Here is an 18,218-nt window from a genome sequence, read left to right as displayed (position 1 = left end):
TGAGAGGGAAAACTGTTCTGGAAAGAGCCTGAGAAAATGAATATTGTGTTCTTATTTATAAAAAATTATAATACTTGGCATATATGCTACTAAGGTTGGAACAATGCTTTTGGTTTTAGAACTTAAATTGTACATCATTGTTCATAAGAGGGATTTTGATCTTTGCAAGTTTGTGCTTAATTGTTTTGAAGGGTTGCCTAAAATGTTTGAACATTTAGCAACGTCTGTTCTATCAATTAAATAGATTTTAAGAGTAGGCTTTGTGTTCTGAGCCTTTTAGGAATATGTTAGTAAATACCTTTATTTTATGTCCTGTAGACAGGAGGTTAAATGTCAGTCTGAGAACATGTTATAAGTGCAGGGAGTTCTTGTTCAGTGTTCATTTAGATCAGTGTTAAAATGTTAAATAGTGTTTTCAGTAACTAAGACTTACATTCCAGTTGGGAGTCTACTCCACTGAATGATTTTGTAGTCTTGGCATGATTTCAGTAATGCAGCTTTCAGAATTAAAAGTAATTAGTTATATTAACTGAGTTTAGTGAGTCTGATTTTATTGCATAAGTAATAAAAAGAGGCAAACGTCGTTCTGAATGTTACTGTGTGTATGGCTCAGTGGTGAAGGAAAGGATGAAAAAAGGAAATCAACAGTGGGAAAACATAGCTAACTGTTGGAGTATAAGGAGTATCTCACCACTGTGTTATGATCTTCATTTGTGGACTCAACTAAGCAACTGTAGCCTCTCCCGAATCATTCTTGGGTGACTTCTGTTTGAGTGTCAAAAATCAATTATACTGCCGGTCATGTTGAGTCTTGCTTCGTGGCAGTCAACATATGCTTCCTACATCAATGGTTTTGTAGTCTCAACAGAAGGTTATTATGAAAACTCGCTTAACAATTCATACTGTTTCTCTTGGCATATTTAACGTGTTAATATGCTAATATGTTTTGATTTATTGATCTTTTAAAATGTATTAAAATCTATTCAATGAAGACGTCCTAAAAGGAAAAAGATGTGTCCTACTTTAGGAAAACAAACTTCATGGGTAGGTGATTCTCATAGTCACTAGCTAAGTGACTTATTTGGCCAGTTGACAGTATTTTTCTAAAAACAAGCTGTTATTAAACCTGGGATTGACAGAAATTAGGGTTGTCAAGCAATTAAAAAAATTAATTGCAATTAATCACACTGTTAACAATAGAATACCATTTATTTAAATATTTTTGGATGTTTTCTACATTTTCAAGTATATTAATTTCAATTACAACAAGATATTTACATGCCAGAAACGCTCAAGATTCATATGTCCCTTCATGTTTAAGCCACCATTCCAGAGGATATGCGTCCATGCTGATGATAGGTTCTGCTTGATAAAGATCCAAAGCAGTGTGGACCGACACATGTTCATTTTCATCATCTGAGTCAGATGTCACCAGTAAAAGGCTGATTTTCTTTTTTGGTGGTTCAGGCTCTGTAGTTTCCTCATCGGAGTGTTGCTCTTTTAAGACTGCCGAAAGCATGCTCCATACCCCATCCCTCTCAGATTTTGGAAGGCACTTCAGATTCTTAAATCTTGGGTCAAGTGCTGTAGCTATCTTTAGAAATATCACATTGGTGCCTTCTTTGCTTTTTGTCAAATCTGCTTTGAAAGTGTTCTTAAAATGATCAGCATGCTGGGTCATCATCTGAGACTGCTATAAAGTGAAATATATGGCAGAATGTTTGCAACTCAACTTGGATTTTTTTTCTGGTGTTTTCCCTTTGTCAGTTTGGTTGTGTTAATATAAGTTTATGCGTACTTAAAGGTAGCAAAAGTCATTTGTTCACAGTATTTAAAGGGACACTGAAGAAGACTGATAATAGAAGCCTCTTGGGCTCTGCACTGTGAGGCTTCCAGAGAAATTAATAACACCTCAGAGAAAATGATAGTGCCGTATCCCTGTCCTGTTCCACAGGCATGTCAACAATACCTCATCATCAGTAGTATCTGTCTAGTAGTCCAGAAAGAATTTGCATGACTCAGTAGACCTTTGTCCATTCTAAAGAGATTGTGGATTAATAAAAGCAGTTTGACAGAGGTCAAGATAATCTGAGGACTCCAGGCCTTGACAAAACATTGTGGATCTTCCAAGGAAAAGATCAATTAGAGACCAGCCTATAATCTAGCTGCGATTCTCAACATGGAGTGATGGCCCTTGAGAAACTGAACAATCACTGCTTTGAGAGGCTGGCATTTATACCTCCTGAAGGGAGTCATTGACAGTGTGTCTCCTTGATGTGGTTTCCCTTCCAAGAGGAATATTTGCCCAAATGGGAGCTTAAAGCTCTCCAAGAATTTCTAGACTGCCATTAGTTGAAAATCAAATAAGATGGCTAGACGTAGATGGATCCATCTTAAGAGATGCCATATTCTCCATTTATTACTTGGTCTATTCAAGTTTTAGTCTGGAGAGGGGAAACATGAGATTGCGCAGTGATGAAATATTTCACGTACATGATACCCATTTCTACCAGTCACATGTTTTGTCTTTTAGAAGATACTTAAGTGTGTTCTTCCACACAGCCCATTTCTTTGAGTCAGTACTGAAAGCATAATGCTTGATTTATGATTTATGTAATCACTTTCATAGCAAGAGACTGATATTCTAACTAGACATTAAGTAAAAGGTAAAATGCTGGGCTGTGAGTAGGAAACTTCTTTCAGACACAAATATTTATAACAAAAGCAAGTTAGTTGCACTAGGGAGGAATGTGATTTGAAACAATGAACTAGCCTTCATGTGGAGTCCTGCTTGAATGTACCAGAAGAGACATGAGGGAAATCTCTATTCGATATCTTAGTGGGTGGAGATTCCCCAGCTGCCAGCCTGACAATCTTACACAATAGACTCTTTATAGGTCTCAGCATCTTGTTTCTGAGGCTGACTCTTGGACTGTGTATCTATAGCCTGCCTTGAGGACACATTTGTCAAGCATTTTTACATTACTTTCTTAATAGAAGATGATGGGAAACAAGTCTGGGAGGAGGGGGGTGGAAGGTGCATTACATTGTCCATCATTTTTTAGCAGCCTCCTCTTTATTGGGATGGGTTTACTTTTCCCTTTGGATCACTGAGGCTTCTTGAACTCTTTTTCCTCTGTGAAAGCAAGACACTTTAATTTTTAAAGAAAAAAAATTACTGGTCTCTTAAGCTGCTTTTGGTGTAAATATTCGTTCTTCTTTTTCTGTGGAAAGTCCTCCTTTAAGGTCTAATCTTGATGTAGTTTTTTTAATTGGGTATTGTAACGGGGTGCACTCACCTCTCGTGACCTCCCCCTTGGCCAAGTGCATGTGTCTGTGCTCTCACTCTCTGAGTATCCCTGCTCTGGGATAGAGCAGTGCCCCAGGGCTCCCTTCCTGGAGACAATGTCTCCGCCCTCTTCGGCTTCCTGGCTACAGCTCTCCAGCTGGGCCACTATAGTTCAGTTCCCCCTCTGGGGTGCCTCGATGTCCAGGCCACTAGCCACTGGGGGGTGGGAGGGATCCCAGAGACCCTGTAAATAGCAGTCATCTGCTGTATCCCTTTAACTATGCCAAACATAATTCCCTGGGCCACTTCCCCACAGCCCGATGCCATCTTCACCCTTACCTCAGGGCCTTGTCCTAATGGAGTCCCAGCAACCAGCTCAGGGCTCCTTCTCGCTCTCCCCGGCTTCTGTCAGTGCTGCCCCATCCAGGGTTCTATAGCTCCGTCAGCCAGCCACATACCATCCATGCTTAGCAAGGAACTGAACTCCTTCTGGCCCAGCAGCTCTTCTTATACTAGGCTGCTGGGCCCTGATTAGCTGTCCCCCACACAGCCACTCTAGGCAGCTTTGACGACCCTCTGCACTGCCCTTTTTTGGGGAGGAGAGTTTCGTGGTGTCCTTCCTGCTGGGGTACAGTGAGCAGCTGTGGAGCCACTGCATAGACACTAGCTGCTGAAGTAGTCCATGTGGGACACTTCAGAAACTCCTTTTCCTTACCGCTGTATGTGATAGGAGATGAGAGACCCTGTGCTGGCTCTGCCCTGCCCTCCATGCACAGGGAGTGTGTGTAGAATAGGCTCCATGTCATTCAGGTGGAGGGAGGAAGAGAAGGAGAAACACCCCATCCACAGCCCCTCTTTGTGTATAATTGCACCATAGATGCATGTTATAGCAGCCACAGAAGAGAGAGCTGGATTTACCCATTTATGTGTGTGTACCTAAAGAAATTACTGTTGTAATATTAAATTAAGCTTGAATAAAGACTGGGAGTGGATGAGTCATTACACTAGCTAAAAACTATTTCCCCATGCTAATTTTCCCCCTACTGTTACTCACACCTTCTTGTCAACTGTTTGAAATAGGCCATCCTCATTATCACTTCAAAAGTTTTTTTTTTCCTGCTGATAATAGCCCATCTTAATTGTTTGGTCTCGTTAAGAGTTGGTATGGCAACCCCCATTTTTTCATTGTGTGTGTGTGTATTTATATTTTTATATAATCTTGCTACTGTATTTTCCACTCTATGCATCTGATGAAGTGGGCTTTAGCCCACAAAAGCTTATGCTCAAATAAATTTGTTAGTCTCTAAGGTGCCACAAGTACTCCTCGTTCTTTTTGCTTAAGAGAGTCTGTCAATAATATGTCTGTTTTTTCTGAAAGTACAGACTTCTTGTTTAGACTGAAGTGACTCGTCACTTCAGTTGTAAAACAAAGTTTATGGTATGCTTGGAAGCAATAGAAATATAAGTCTATGAATTAATTCAAGAATTGTCTCCATCTATTCTGCATTATTGGCTTTCCAGTAAAGTTCAAATACTGTGAATATCTGAATTACCCCTGAAGAAAAATGGAAATGATCTATGTAAGGGAAGAAATTACCTTTTCTGCTTAAAAAAAGAATATTTTGCTCATAGAAAATGTACAGAATAATGGGTGTCACTATTATTGTACTTAATATTCCCTGTTCATATTTGTTTTTTCCTTTTATTATAGGCGGTTGCTGGCTACTTCGATATATTTTTTGAGAGGAACTGCCACAACAGTGTGAGTACTGGGGGTTGTATGTTCAAAATTAATTATGTCAAATGTATTGTACTTTTTCAGTTTGTCGCCTCAAGGTGTTTGAGAGCAAGCCTATTTTGCTGTTGCAAGCATTTGAAGTGTTTTTTGTGTAATAGATTAATGTAGCATGATATTAAAAATGTTGTACTTCATCAGATTTTTGAACTCTGTCAATTCAGGTCATGTTCTCGACGGGTCCCCGGTGTACCAAAACACACTGGAAACAAACAGTGTTTCTTCTGGAGAACCCTATTTCTGTAAAAACAGGTATGCTTTTTTCTTTTTTCTTCTTTTTTTCAATGTAATATAGCTTTTGATGTGACAGTGCTATCTGTATGTTACAGGTGACTGTTAAATTATATCTGAAAACGCTTTTAATGGTGATACCAGCTTTTGAAAATGATCATTTGGAAGTTCCTTTTTACAATAAGCAGGGAACTAGAAAATGTATCTATTCATGTTTTTATTCTGCTTCTATAACTGTAGTCTGGCTTTGTTTTTTAAAAAAATTGCCCATATTTCAACAGCTACAGATTTTGTTTGTTTTTTCTTTTCTGTAGCAGAGTAATATAAAACTAGCTTATTGCAGTATTTTGTGTTGTGTTTATCAATCTTATAAATGTTTTTTAAAATGTGACAGTTGGACCCATTTGTTTAAATTCCCAATTGTTTAAATTTATTTAAATTGTTTAAATTTAAATAAATTGTCAAATTATGTATAGTTTTCTTGAATGCCACTGCAAAAGTATGCTTAAATTAATATATCAAATCAGTGGCTACATGTTTTGCTGTTGCTCTTAAATTATGAGTGTCGCAATGCCTAAGTCCTTTTGTGGATCTAGCCCAGCATCTTTTGCTATCTATCGGGATGGAACAAAACTCTAAAGTAAAATTTCATCTGAGAACATTGGAATTAAATAGTACTAATGAAAATATTAAAGTAGTATTTTGGTATATCTTGAAACATTGTACGGATATTAATCTTGAAAAACATCTGTGGCTAAGTAGTTTAATATTACCCCCCATTTTACAGCGAGGGGAACTGAGGAACAAGTGAATTGCCTAAAGGCACAATGTTAATCTGTGGGAGATCTAGGATTAGGATTCAGGAACTCCTGGCTGCTCTTCTTATGCCCAGTCCACTGGGACAAACTTCTCCCTCTTGTTGTTGGTGGTATCAATCTTTTTTTTTTTTTTAAGAGTTTTACAGCCAAAGTAGTCAAAAATAATTTTTACTGAGCTATAAGTCTGAACTGAAGTTGCCATCACCATCTTGTGAATTAAGAATGCTTATACCCTCACATTCAGTCATCATGAAGACTGTTTGTATACTAGTAGTGCCTAGGGATCAAGCAAGAATGGGACCAAGAATGTGCTAGTCACTGTATAAAAGCAGAGTAATATGTGTTCCCTGCTCCACACCAGACAGATAAATATGGGGGAGGGGGGAAGGAACAGAACACACAAGAAGAGTGAATATGCGATGGCTGCAACCATTTTGTTCCATGACTGAGGGAATTATGTTTAGTTAGGTAATAGTCTAAACTGAAAAACAAGGGAAGAGACAGGCCAGAAAGAAGAGTGTGGAGAGAAAGCAGCGTAGGGCATGACCGCCGGTGTGAGGTAAGGCTGAGGTGAAGAGTTTGAGGGAGGGCGCCAACAGCCAATTAGTTCCAGGCAGAGAATGCCTACTTTAAACTTGAAAGTAGAAAATGCTTTGATGATAGAGTCCGTTGCCTGCTTAAACTGCTTCTGCATCTGCTCCTCCTTGTGTCAGTCTCTGTCTGGCTCCTCCATCCGATTTCTTTCCCAAAGGCCACATAGGTCCTAGTGCCCCAGAGGAAGGCCTCTACAGGGGGGAGGGTTTCCCTAGCTGGGTGCCATTTTCTCCCCCTGCATCCTCAGTGAAGTAGTACCAGCTTCAGGTAAACACATGCTTTGCAGGAATCGGCAATCCTACTTTCTACAGGAGTAAAGACTGTTAATACTAATGTTCAAGCACAAGGACTCATTCTGCTACTTTGATACTTAATGTTTGTGCAGTGTTTTAAAGGCAGAAATCACAGTGCAAGTGCCCAGTATGTTTGCAGCTTACCTGAGAGCATATTGATGCTCCAGCAGTTGGGATCTAACTGTTCGTAGTCCTCCTAATTCTCATTTTCGTATTCTTACCATTGTAACTACTTAGGTTCCTCCATTAATCTCCAAAAATCGTTTTGCTCCATACCTATCTCTAGAACCCTAGGGTTCAGTAACCTCTCAGCTAACCTACCACAACTTCCTTTTCACCTCCATTCTTTCAGTCCTTTCTCAATGCTGCTGCTTAATTCTTCCTCTTGCCACTTTGACTCGGTTGGTTCCCTTCACTGGCTTTCGCTCTCCCTTTGTCAGACATCAGTTTCTCATGCTTGTCTGTGCACAGCTACACTCCTGCCTATTTCTCCGCTCTCGTTTCTGTCTTCTACTTCTCCCAGTGCTTATGCTCCTCACAGACCAATAGCTCTAGCTCCTCTTCCGTGCCATTTTCCATACATTCTTTTCACCTGCTGTGATAGGTGAGCCCACTCTCAGCATTTAGATCAAAATGTTTTTTTTTGTTTTTTAAATGGATCCTCTCAATGAGAATGCACTGAAGAAATAAGTGCAAATGTGGTTTATTTGGCGACTTTATCCTCTCCTGGTCATCCAGTGGGTTTTTAACTGTGTTTATCTAACAAATGTCTACATTCCTTGGACAAGAATTGTATCCTTTCTTTCAAACATTCCAGTACTCAGCAAAAATGTTGATAATGGTGGAATTATCAGTGCTCCTAGTAGGCTTTGGAAATATCTAGTGAATAGGTATGACTCTAGATTTAAACCAGTCTGAGTCTTGTACAGCTGTGGGCATAATGGTGGCCAGATACAAGCGTTAAACAATACAAAATTGGAGAAAGGGGAAAAGGTAATGTCAGCATTGAATAGATTGAAGAGCCTCCCAATTGCTACATGCTTTTCAAAGGCAGCTGCCCATACCCTGTCAGGCATAGTCTTATCAGTTCCATACCAGAGATGTCATCTCCCTGATTCCAGATGTGACCTTTCAGAGGATTTCAGGGAGATGCTTAAGTTCTAGGACTTTAGGAAGATGGTTAAAGACTTTAATATTAGTGTTGAGTTCTGTTCCTTCCTTTTGGTTCAGTGAGTGGTTCAAAATTCTGCAGCCAGTGGGAAGGTAGACCTACTTGTTCCCTATTTGTTCTAAATGATAAATTATGTACCCTTGGTGACACTTGCTTTCTATATTTTATTTGGTAAGGGTGCTTGAAAGATGTTATGACAGTTATAGAAAAAGTAAATAATGTTATTCCTTATAGCAATGGTCCCCAAATGTTTCAGCCCCATTCCGCCCCCCACCCACCGCTCCGGGACTAGAGTGGCACCATGGCTCCAGAGGAGAGAAGAAGACACAGACAGGAGTAAAGGGGCCGAGGCTGGGGCCACAGCTGGGGGAGGGGTGGGGCCAGGAGCAGAGCCAGGCCCCCAAACATTCCTCCACACCCCCCCCAGTGTGGCGTGCCTCACAGTTTGGGGATGTCTACATTATAGTGACTCTGAAAGCAGGTTTTGTAACTAGTTTGCCAAAACTCAAGTTATTCTTGTCCACCTTTTTTATTCTAAGTAAAATATTATTAAAATTGGCATCAATAATTAAATCCTCATTCTCCAATTATCAAATACACAAAAGCTCCTTTTTGTTTTAATTGAGTTGCGTGAAGTAATAGTAAAGCATTCGTTATACTATTAGATATACTGTCTGCAATGCTTATGGCTGCTGGAGTCTATTGCATATTACCTTAACAGGAAAAGGGCTGCATTATGCCAAAGCATGACTATTCAGCTCTGCAGAATGAGCTAGTTCAGTCCTTCCTCTGGTATCATGCCAGTTTGTATTCTCAAATTATACATCTGTGTATTTTTCTTTTAGAGCGAACAAATGTATGCATATTCTTTTTTACGTTAATGCTGATAATACCAAATACAACTAGACTGTTTTAAATTTAAAACAAAACAAAACAAAACAAACCCCCACACCTGGATGGGAAAGGCTGGAGAGAATTATGTTTGTGGGGAAATGAGAGAGGGAAAAGATTCAGTATGGGTCCGGAGTTCTTGAGACCAAGTTAATAGAAATTAGTCATCATGATAACCCTGTGAAGAGTCATCTGTAACCATCAACTTAAGCCAGAACTATGGAGTAAACCAAGAAATGTGATGTTTTAACCCTGTAGAAGGAAGCTCTTGCTACTGATTAAATCTGAAAGGTAACTTTTGAACTTTTTCCTTACTGGGCATGATCTGATACTTGAAGGTGATGAACAATGAATTAAGAGTGCTGTCAGCTTGCTGGATTTGTTTTTAATAATTAACAATGCAGCAAAATGAATGAAACTAGAGGGAGAAGCCAACTGACATTTTATTGGCAAGACACATATCTTTTTCCATTTTGAAGGACATTGCAAAGGTGCTGTGTGAACTCCCTACATATACCAGTCAGGCTTCAGATAGCCACCCTTAGAAAGCTTGAAAATTCTTTTAAAAAACAAAGCAAAACAAAATGGATACTTTATATCTATTTGGATTGTTAGGGGGGTAAACTGCATTTGTTTCTTGGTTTTTCCATCTGCTGTTTTCCACCCTGTTAAACATTTTTATTAAATTTCTCCAAACAAAAGATTATAAAGAGAGGATCATGGGTTCATGAGTTTGATTTAGGTCCAGACATATGGTAAATAAATTTAATGCTTCCAAAAATAACCTTAATAGTTTCTATGTTGTTTTTTTCCCCTGCCCCTATAACAATACATTAAATTGAAACAGAAAATCTGCATGCAAACAAACTCCATTAGCAATAAAACAGCACATCGCTGTTTTATGTTCTTGTTATTGCCTTGAGGTAGAAATAAAACCTTGATATTGTTGGTTTTCCACAATGCCAAAAAGGTTGAGCACAGCAAAGCTGAAATAGGACTCATACAACTAAACCCTATAAAATTCTTGGTTATCCTTTTACTCCTTCTCCGTTTCCACCATAATTAGGTAGCCATTTGTAAGCTAGCAAACTTTAAAATGTTAATTTTCTTTCCTCAGGTTTGTTAAATTGTAGGAAATTGGCTTCAGCACAATTACTATATCTTGATGCTTTGATTTTTAACCTGAAATACTTCTACATTCCACATTCAGTTATTGGAGGATTTATGTTCTTAAATGAGATTCTAATTCCTATTCTGCCTATCTACCATTGCAATTAAATTCTCTGTTGTAACCCTGTCACCATTGGCAGTTGTTCACTGATCAGCAAAGTGGTGACATCTCACCCTTTTTAAACCTAGTTTTCCTTGCTGCCTGACTTTTCCGGTCAAAGGGGACCAGGCCAATGAAACGGCTGATACTCAGCCTCTTTGTATTGGTTTTCGTTCCTTTAAGATCACGTGAAGTTACCTGCCCTGGGGAAGACTCTGTATCTTTCATATTATGTTAAGACATGTCTTGTAGTACCAGACATTAAAAACCTGCTCTCAAGATTTTTCAGGAATCTCTGTAACCTACTACTTCAAGCACTAAGGAAGAGGTTTTCTCCTTGCTGTTGCCGTTTTTGTGCTGCTGAGATGAAAAACGGATGTTAGAGCCCCAGATCTGGCTAGTGGAGAATTTACCCTGCCCATAGGCTTTGCGTTCCACTGTTTATGCTCCCCTGTCGAAAACTCCAATGTAGGGGGGCATGTTGGGGTAGGAGAGGGCGGGGCTGCAGCACATAGCTCTGCAGGTGTATTCCAAGCAGCATTGCTGAGCGTATGCAAGTGGGCGCAAAGTAGGGCAAGTGGGGACAGGTGTAATTTAGGCAGCGACCCAGGGCTAACTGGGCTGCAGTGACCCTTGCACCTGCTCAGAAATGGCAGGGCATAAAGTTGTCATAAAACCAGCTTACCCTCTTACCCCTTCCTTGGCCTATCCGTTTACAAAATCTCACTGTAAGTATCTAGTTTACACCACCATGCTATCTGAGCATAAAACATCCCAGTAGCTGATCATTGCTTTCCATCCCCACAATGCAGCTGTAAAATGCTTCTGATGCAGAGGTACAGCAGTACGTGGTCTGACTTGAGGAAATCCATAATTGCTCCACCTGCAAAATCTTCATGAGGATGTGGTCATGAGCCTCCGGACATGAAAGCAGGATTCTAGAATCCTAACAAATCCCTTTAAATACATGGCCTCATGAGTTCAGTTTTATGTCAGCAATAGGGATCACTGAAGTGAGGCTGCTCTTTGGCGTTCATAAGCTGGTGATGATAGCCACAGAAGTTACCAAACTAGGAAGAGATAGTGGGGTGGGTGGCTGTGGCTGCAAATGTCTAGAATCTAATAAAAGATAAATGGGAGGCTTAGTGTGGAAGGAATAAATAGAAGTTACTAAGTTTAAGGCAAACAATCCTTTGGAGGATTTCTTATCCTTCCATGGGTGGCCTTTTGGGGTGAGGGGTGTCATCAGATGAGATGGAGGGGTTAAGACAGAGTTTCTCAACCCATGGGTCAGGACCCAAAATTGGGGTTGCCAGAATGTTTCAAAGGGTCATGTGGCGGCTCCTGTGGCCCCTGTCCCACGGGGCTGGCTGGGCTCACCTCCCTGCTCCTGGAACGGCAGCCTCTGGAGTCCCAGTGCTACTCAGGTTTAGTCCAGCTGTCAGGATGATGGGAGTCTGGGTAGGCCTAATTTGAGTGAGTGGCACTGAAACCCCATGAGCCAGGTCACAACTCCACTCTCAGATTTGATCCAGTTCGGGAAGTTGAGCCAAACCTGTGCAGCACTTCAACCCTGGAGGTTGCACCTCCCAGAGCAGAAAGCCAAGCCCAGCCAGCCCTGCAGCACAGGAACTGCAGGAGCTGACACTGTGCGGTGAGTGGCAGGCAGGACCCAGCCCTTCACACCCAGAAGACAGGATCCAACAGAAACCACCCCAGGGCCTCTACCCACAGATTGCAAGAGGCCATAAACATTTACGAATGGGTCCTGAGCCCAAAAAGGTTGAGAACCACTGGTTTAAGGGACCAGTTTTCGAGCCAACTTTTCTAAGCAATAGTGCTCATTTGAGGTTTATACCCAGTTCATTATAAGACCTTGGATATGAAGCCCAGTTCTACAAAAAATAAATTGTTTTGGATCTTGATAGAATCTAAATTTTGCAACTGTTGTCTGTCTCTGTCCCAGATGATTTTCCTGTTGAAGCAGATTACATTCACTGCCTTTTCATAAGTCATTAATCACTTGCTGTTGGGTCATGAGGATTGGAGAAAGGGGTGCAGTTTGCCTTGTGGTGGGATGGGAGAGTAGCCTGCTCTTTGAATTTCCACCTGTCCGTAAACTATACTTTCAAAAGAAGGGAATAAAAGAAGGCTTTGCTCAAGTTACTTCCTAAAACCAAAAGGGTCTAAAAATGTGTTCCCCAGATATTGAAGAGCCTGGTGGTTTTTGTTACTAAAGTGGGTGGGGGGATCTTTTTTCCATATTTAAATTCAGAAACTGGATGCATGCTCTAGTGTTTTTACATATGAAAATATATCCCAGTTACTGAAAATAAACGAAGATAGATACAGCTCCTTTGAGTTGGAATGTGATTTTTATGCTGGCGTCAGCTCCATGGTAACCTGCTGTTAAGGCATCTTTGCACACCTGTGAATGCGAATATAACCACTACTTGGAAAACTCTTTCATACAGCTTTTTAGGATGAGACAGAGAATGAGTACTAGTCACCACCTGTTAGTAGCATTTACATTTCACCATAAGTTATCGTACACTTGGGCAACCGTCCACTGCGATTTGTAGGAACCCTACTAGAAATGGTTCTAGTGAAATCCCTCCTAATGCCAATGCTCTAAATCTTTAATGAAGGAAATGACAGAAGTTCATGGCTTCAGATTTGTAACACCCATTCAGAGGACACACAGCAATTCTTGGTCTTATATTGATATAAATATGTCGCTATGGGGTGTGAAAAATCCATACCCCTAAACGATACAGTTATACCGACTTAACCCCTGGTTCAGACAGCACAGTGTCGACAGGAGGGCGTGTCCCGTTTACATAGCTGCCACTTCTCACGGAGATGGATTAAGTATGCCGACAGGAGAGCTTCTCACCGGTGTAGAAGTGTCTTTATTGAAGCACTACAGCGTGGCAGCAGTTTTAAATGGAGACCTGCCCTTATTCACCCATAAGAACGGCCATATTGGGTCAGAACAAAGGTCCATCTAGCCCAGTATTCTGGAAAACAGAGGCTAGGGACACCATCCCTGCCCATCCTGGCTAATAGCCATTGATGGCCCTATCCATGAATTTATCCAGTTCTTTTTTGAACCCTATTATAGCCATGGCCTTCACAACATCCTGTGGCAAGGAGTTCCACAGGTTGACTGTGCATTGTATGAAGAAATACTTCCTTTTGTTTGTTTTAAGCCTGCTGCCTATTAATTTTCATTTTGTGGTCCCTAGTTCTTGTGTTATGCAGAGGAGTAAATAACACTTTCTTATTTACTTTCTTCACACCAGTCATGATTTTATAGGCCTCTATCAAATCCCCTCTTACTTGTCTCTTTTCCAAGATGAAAAGTCCCAGTCTTATTAATCTCTCCTCATATAGCAGCTGTTCCATATCCCTCATAATTTTTGCTGCCCTTTTCTGAACCTTTTCCAAGTCTAATATATCTTTTTTGAGATGGGGCGACCACATCTGCATGCAGTATTCAAGATGTGGGCACACCATGGATTTACATAGAGGCAATATGATATTTTCTGTCTTATTATCTATCCCTTTCTTAATGATTCCCCACATTCTGTTCGGTTTTTTGACTGCTGCTGCGCATTGACTGGATGTTTTCAGAGAACTATCCACAGTGACTCCCAAGATCTTTCTTGAGTGGTAACAGCCAGTTAAGACCCCATCATTTTATATGTATAGTTGGGATTTTCCAGTGTGCATTACATTGCGTTTATCAACATTGACTTTCATCTGCCATTTTGTTGCCCAGTAACCCAGTTTTGAGAGATCCTTTTGTAGCTCTTCGCAGTCAAAGGTGCAAAGCATGCAGAGCAGTGGGTAAAAACAAAGATCTACTTGCACGTGTCCCTTTATGTGACCCTTAATGTTTCCTTGTGAGCTTTTGTATGTTTCAGCTAGCCCAGTTATCGCCATCTCTGGGTTGTGAGAAGCCAACTGCCCCTACTGCAGTTTGTTTGTTTCCTTGCCAGCCTGTCAACTCTAATTGACACTTCCTGGGCAGTCTCTTGCTTCTCATTCAGTCACCCCACCCTTTTCTAGGCATAAGGTCCTTTAATTATCTGGTGTCTTCCAATTGATCTTGGGCTTAGCCTTTGGAAGAGTAAACCAGTCTTAGCCCCGCTGGAGTCAGGCATGGGTTAATCCCAAATAAACAGCTTGCCCATTGTTTCCTGAAGGACCTTTATCTGTGTCATTGTTTTAGCTTTTCTGTTTGGTTCCTTTAACAATCCCTTTAGATCTAACCGCATAGCAAGTAACCCATCATAAACACAGGTCTGCACCATACTCATTAAAAAATACAAATTTCCCAGTTTGTAACAGCTTTTATAGCAATGATATGTGCTCACCTGGAATACTATGTTCTTTTTGGATTACCCCAATCTCGAAAAGGCCCCATCAGTAATAGAGGGAAGTTCAGATGTGGAGGACCAGAATGAAGCATGGAAACATTTTCATATGAGGAAGGAGTAAAAAGATTTAGGCCTTGTCTACACTACAAAATTAGGTAAACTTAAGTTAGGTCGACGTATAGCCACCACAGTAAATACTGCAGTGGTTCATGTCCACACTACGCCCCAACTGTCTTTGGTGTACATCCTCACCAGGAGCACTTCCCCCTGACGTAACTGTGGGGGCATTGTAGGGTACTGACAGCTGGAGCCCTCCTAATCCAGGCTGACAGCTGGGGCTGCCGACCTCAAGGCAGGTGGGCTCCAGCTGTGATCCTTGGTAGGGAGGCTGACAGCCAACAGGCGATGTAAGTAATGCAGTGTGTACACAGACACTGCGTTGCCCTAAGTACATTGACTTAGCACTAAGCCTCTGTCAAGGTTCCTTCTCCACTCTGAACTCTAGGGTACAGATGTGGGGACCTGCATGAAAACCACCTAAGCTTACTTTTACCAGCTTAGGTTAAAACTTCCCCAAGGTACAAACTATTTTACCTTTTGCCCCTGGACTTTATTGCTACCACCACCAAGCGTCTAACCGGTTACTGGGGAGGAGTTGTTTGGAAACATCTTTCCCCACAAAATCCTCCCAACCCTTGCACCCCACTTTCTGGGGAAAGTTTGATAAAAATCCTCACCAATTTGCATAGGTGACCACAGACCCAAACCCTTGGATCTTAAAGACAATGAAAAAGCATTCAGTTTCTGAAAAGAAGAATTTTAATAGAAGTAAAAAGCATCACCTCTATAAAATCAGGATGGTAAATACCTTACAGGGTAATTAGATTCAAAACAGAGAATCCCTCCAGGCAAAACCTTAAGTTACAAAAAGACACAGAGACAGGAATATCCATTCCTTTCAGCACAGCTTATTTCCTCAGCCATTTAAAGAAATCATAATCTAACACATATCTAGCTAGATTACTTACTAAATTCTAAGACTCCATTCCTGTTCTGTCCCTGGCAAAAGCATCACACAAACAGACCCTTTGTTCTCTCCCCCCCCTCCCCCCCCGCCCTCCAGCTTTGAAAGTATCTTGTCTCCTCATTGGTCATTTTTGTCAGGTGCCAGTGAGGTTATCCTAGCTTCTTAACCCTTTACAGGTGAAAGGGTTTTTCCTCTGGCCAGGAGGGATTTGAAAGGTGTTTACCCTTCCCTTTATATTTATGACAGCCTCTCACAGAGGTAGAGTTACTATGTCGGAGTAGTGTGCGAGTTACATCAGCGGGAGCAATGTTGTAGTGCAGACACTTACAGTTAGGTTGATGTAAGCTGCCTTACGTTGACCTAACTCTGTAGTGTAGACCAAGCCTTGGCGTTTTGGAGAGGAAATGAAAAAAGAGGAGACATGCTTAAAGGTATGCAGTAATGAAGGCTATACACGCTTCCAGTCCTACTTTCTCATAATGCAAGAGCAAGGGGATATTGAATTAAACTGAAAGGCAGAAAATTTTAAAACTGATGCAAAGAAATACCTTTTCACACAAGTGTGATTAATTTGTGGACCTCATTGCCAAAAGACATGACTGAGGCTTAGAACTTAATGGATTTTCTTGTTGTTCTTCAAAACGTCCATTCTTTTTTAAATTCTGAGTTATAGTAGCAAAAACTTTTTAAAAATCCTCTTTGGAAGGGATCTAAAATCTTGTGCTTCTGGGTATAAATTTTAAAATTAATGGGGGATAGAAAGAAGTTTACCCTGTGTACAGATTATTGCACCGTTCCTTTCTCTAAAGCAGCTGGCCCTTACTCCTTTTAGAGATGTGATACTGGAGTAGGTGGATCATTCCTCTGACCCAGTATGCAACTTCCAGTATTGGCACTGTGTGTGTGTGTATATGGGGACCTTTCATACTCATTGATAATACAGAGCAGAGTCCCAAGAATACATCAGAAGTATTATCAGTGTCATATCCATAGCATGTTATCATAGGTAGGGCAATTGCAAATTTGTAATTTACCTTCTTAGATTATGTTGGTATGGAAATAGACACTTTTTTTTTAATCTGTTCTGATAGCAAGTTCCTTGCTGCAAGCATTTACTGCAGTATTTTTTTTTTCTTAGTGGGAGACCAAATTTAAGGTTTTCCAAGGGATGAATAAAAATGCTGGCACAGGATTATAATGAATTCAATTTTGTCCTAATTGAACTGCAGCACTACAGTGTGGTTTATTTGCATCCTACTGAGCATAATAAGAACAAGGTGATGCAGCTCAGTCCCAGAGAGCGCTTCCTCTGAAGCTTATAAGACAGTAGAGCTGTTAAAAAGCATCAGTCATTTTATATCTCCATGACATAGATTAATTGTTCTGGTCTGCCTCCCTGTTACATGGTTACACAGCCATTGCTTGGTTCAGCTGCAGAAAAGGCTATTCAGAAAGGCAGATTTAAAATGGGGGGAAGGCATAGCTGCGCCTCTTGACAGTGAATTACACATTGATTCTCTGGGTCGCTTAATGCAATTAATTTTTTATAAATAACTGAGGGCTCTCTTTCATGAAATAATCAGTAAGTTATTAGAGATGTTCTTCCTCAGAGCTTGCCTTGAGGCTAAATGTCTTCCATTTGCTGGTAATGAAGTAGTTAACTGGTATCAAATCTTATCCTTTTGCTTGACAGGATAGTTGCATTTAAACACACTGTTAAAATGGAATGATAGTTATGTGTATAGAATAACAATTACCACAGTGGAGCAGTCTTGTTGAGCAAAGTGGACAATTAATAAAAGCTCTTCTGGCATTTCATGGAAATAGCGAAATAATTCTAGAATTTGAGAACAAGATTTGTTTTTATTGTCCTTAGGAGAGTACCACTCTGCCATGTTTAAACTTTTTTTTTTTTTTTTTTTTTTTGTTGAAAATCATTCTTGAATGTGAAAGTATACTACGTCCTGTGGCAAACTCCTGCCATTCAATCATTTTAAACGTGGCTCTGGTGTCAGATTTATGTTTAATATGGTACCTGAGAGCTGCAAGAATAAATTTTTTTTTAATCCATTTAAATTTGAAACAGGCAGTCCCACTTGGTTTTAAACTGTGCAAATATGCTGCCTTTTGTTGGCTCATAACTTTTATTTATCCAAAGACAGCACTATAAATTTCAGCTTTTTCAACAACAAAAAATGTTGCAGATGTTGACAGTCTCTTTAGAAATCCTACTAAATAACAAGTATCTCTAGCTGCTCTGAGACTAAGGAGGATGGGAGAGGAGACCAGGATGCCAAAGAGGCAGAGGAGGTATAAGGAGGTAGTAGAGGTAGGATTGGGGGGGGAGGGCAAAGATCAGTAAAGGAGCAAGGCCTGTTGGGGGAGCAGCAAAGTAATTAGTGCTTTATGTGGATAGCCTTCTACTTTATTAATGCACCATTCAGTACCATACAT

At 40.5% G+C, this 18,218-nt stretch overlaps 1 protein-coding gene across 1 annotated transcript in view; it reads left to right on the top strand.

The window, feature by feature from the left end:
- Positions 1-18,218, top strand: part of PRMT3 (protein arginine methyltransferase 3) — a gene marked incomplete at its 5' end in the record, with an annotated part of 104,290 nt that overhangs the window by 80,713 nt on the left and 5,359 nt on the right. Inside the window, 2 exons of the mRNA XM_084632288.1 lie at positions 5,001-5,051; positions 5,249-5,336. Coding sequence (XP_084488414.1) covers positions 5,001-5,051; positions 5,249-5,336 — 139 coding nt within the window. The remainder of the gene's footprint in view (positions 1-5,000; positions 5,052-5,248; positions 5,337-18,218) is intronic.

Source organism: Lepidochelys olivacea, assembly GCF_965140295.1.
Source record: "Lepidochelys olivacea isolate rLepOli2 genome assembly, chromosome: 6".
Taxonomy (NCBI): Eukaryota; Metazoa; Chordata; order Testudines; family Cheloniidae; genus Lepidochelys; species Lepidochelys olivacea.
The sequence above is the reverse complement of the archived record's forward strand: the minus strand, read 5'-3'. Positions and strand labels throughout refer to the sequence as shown.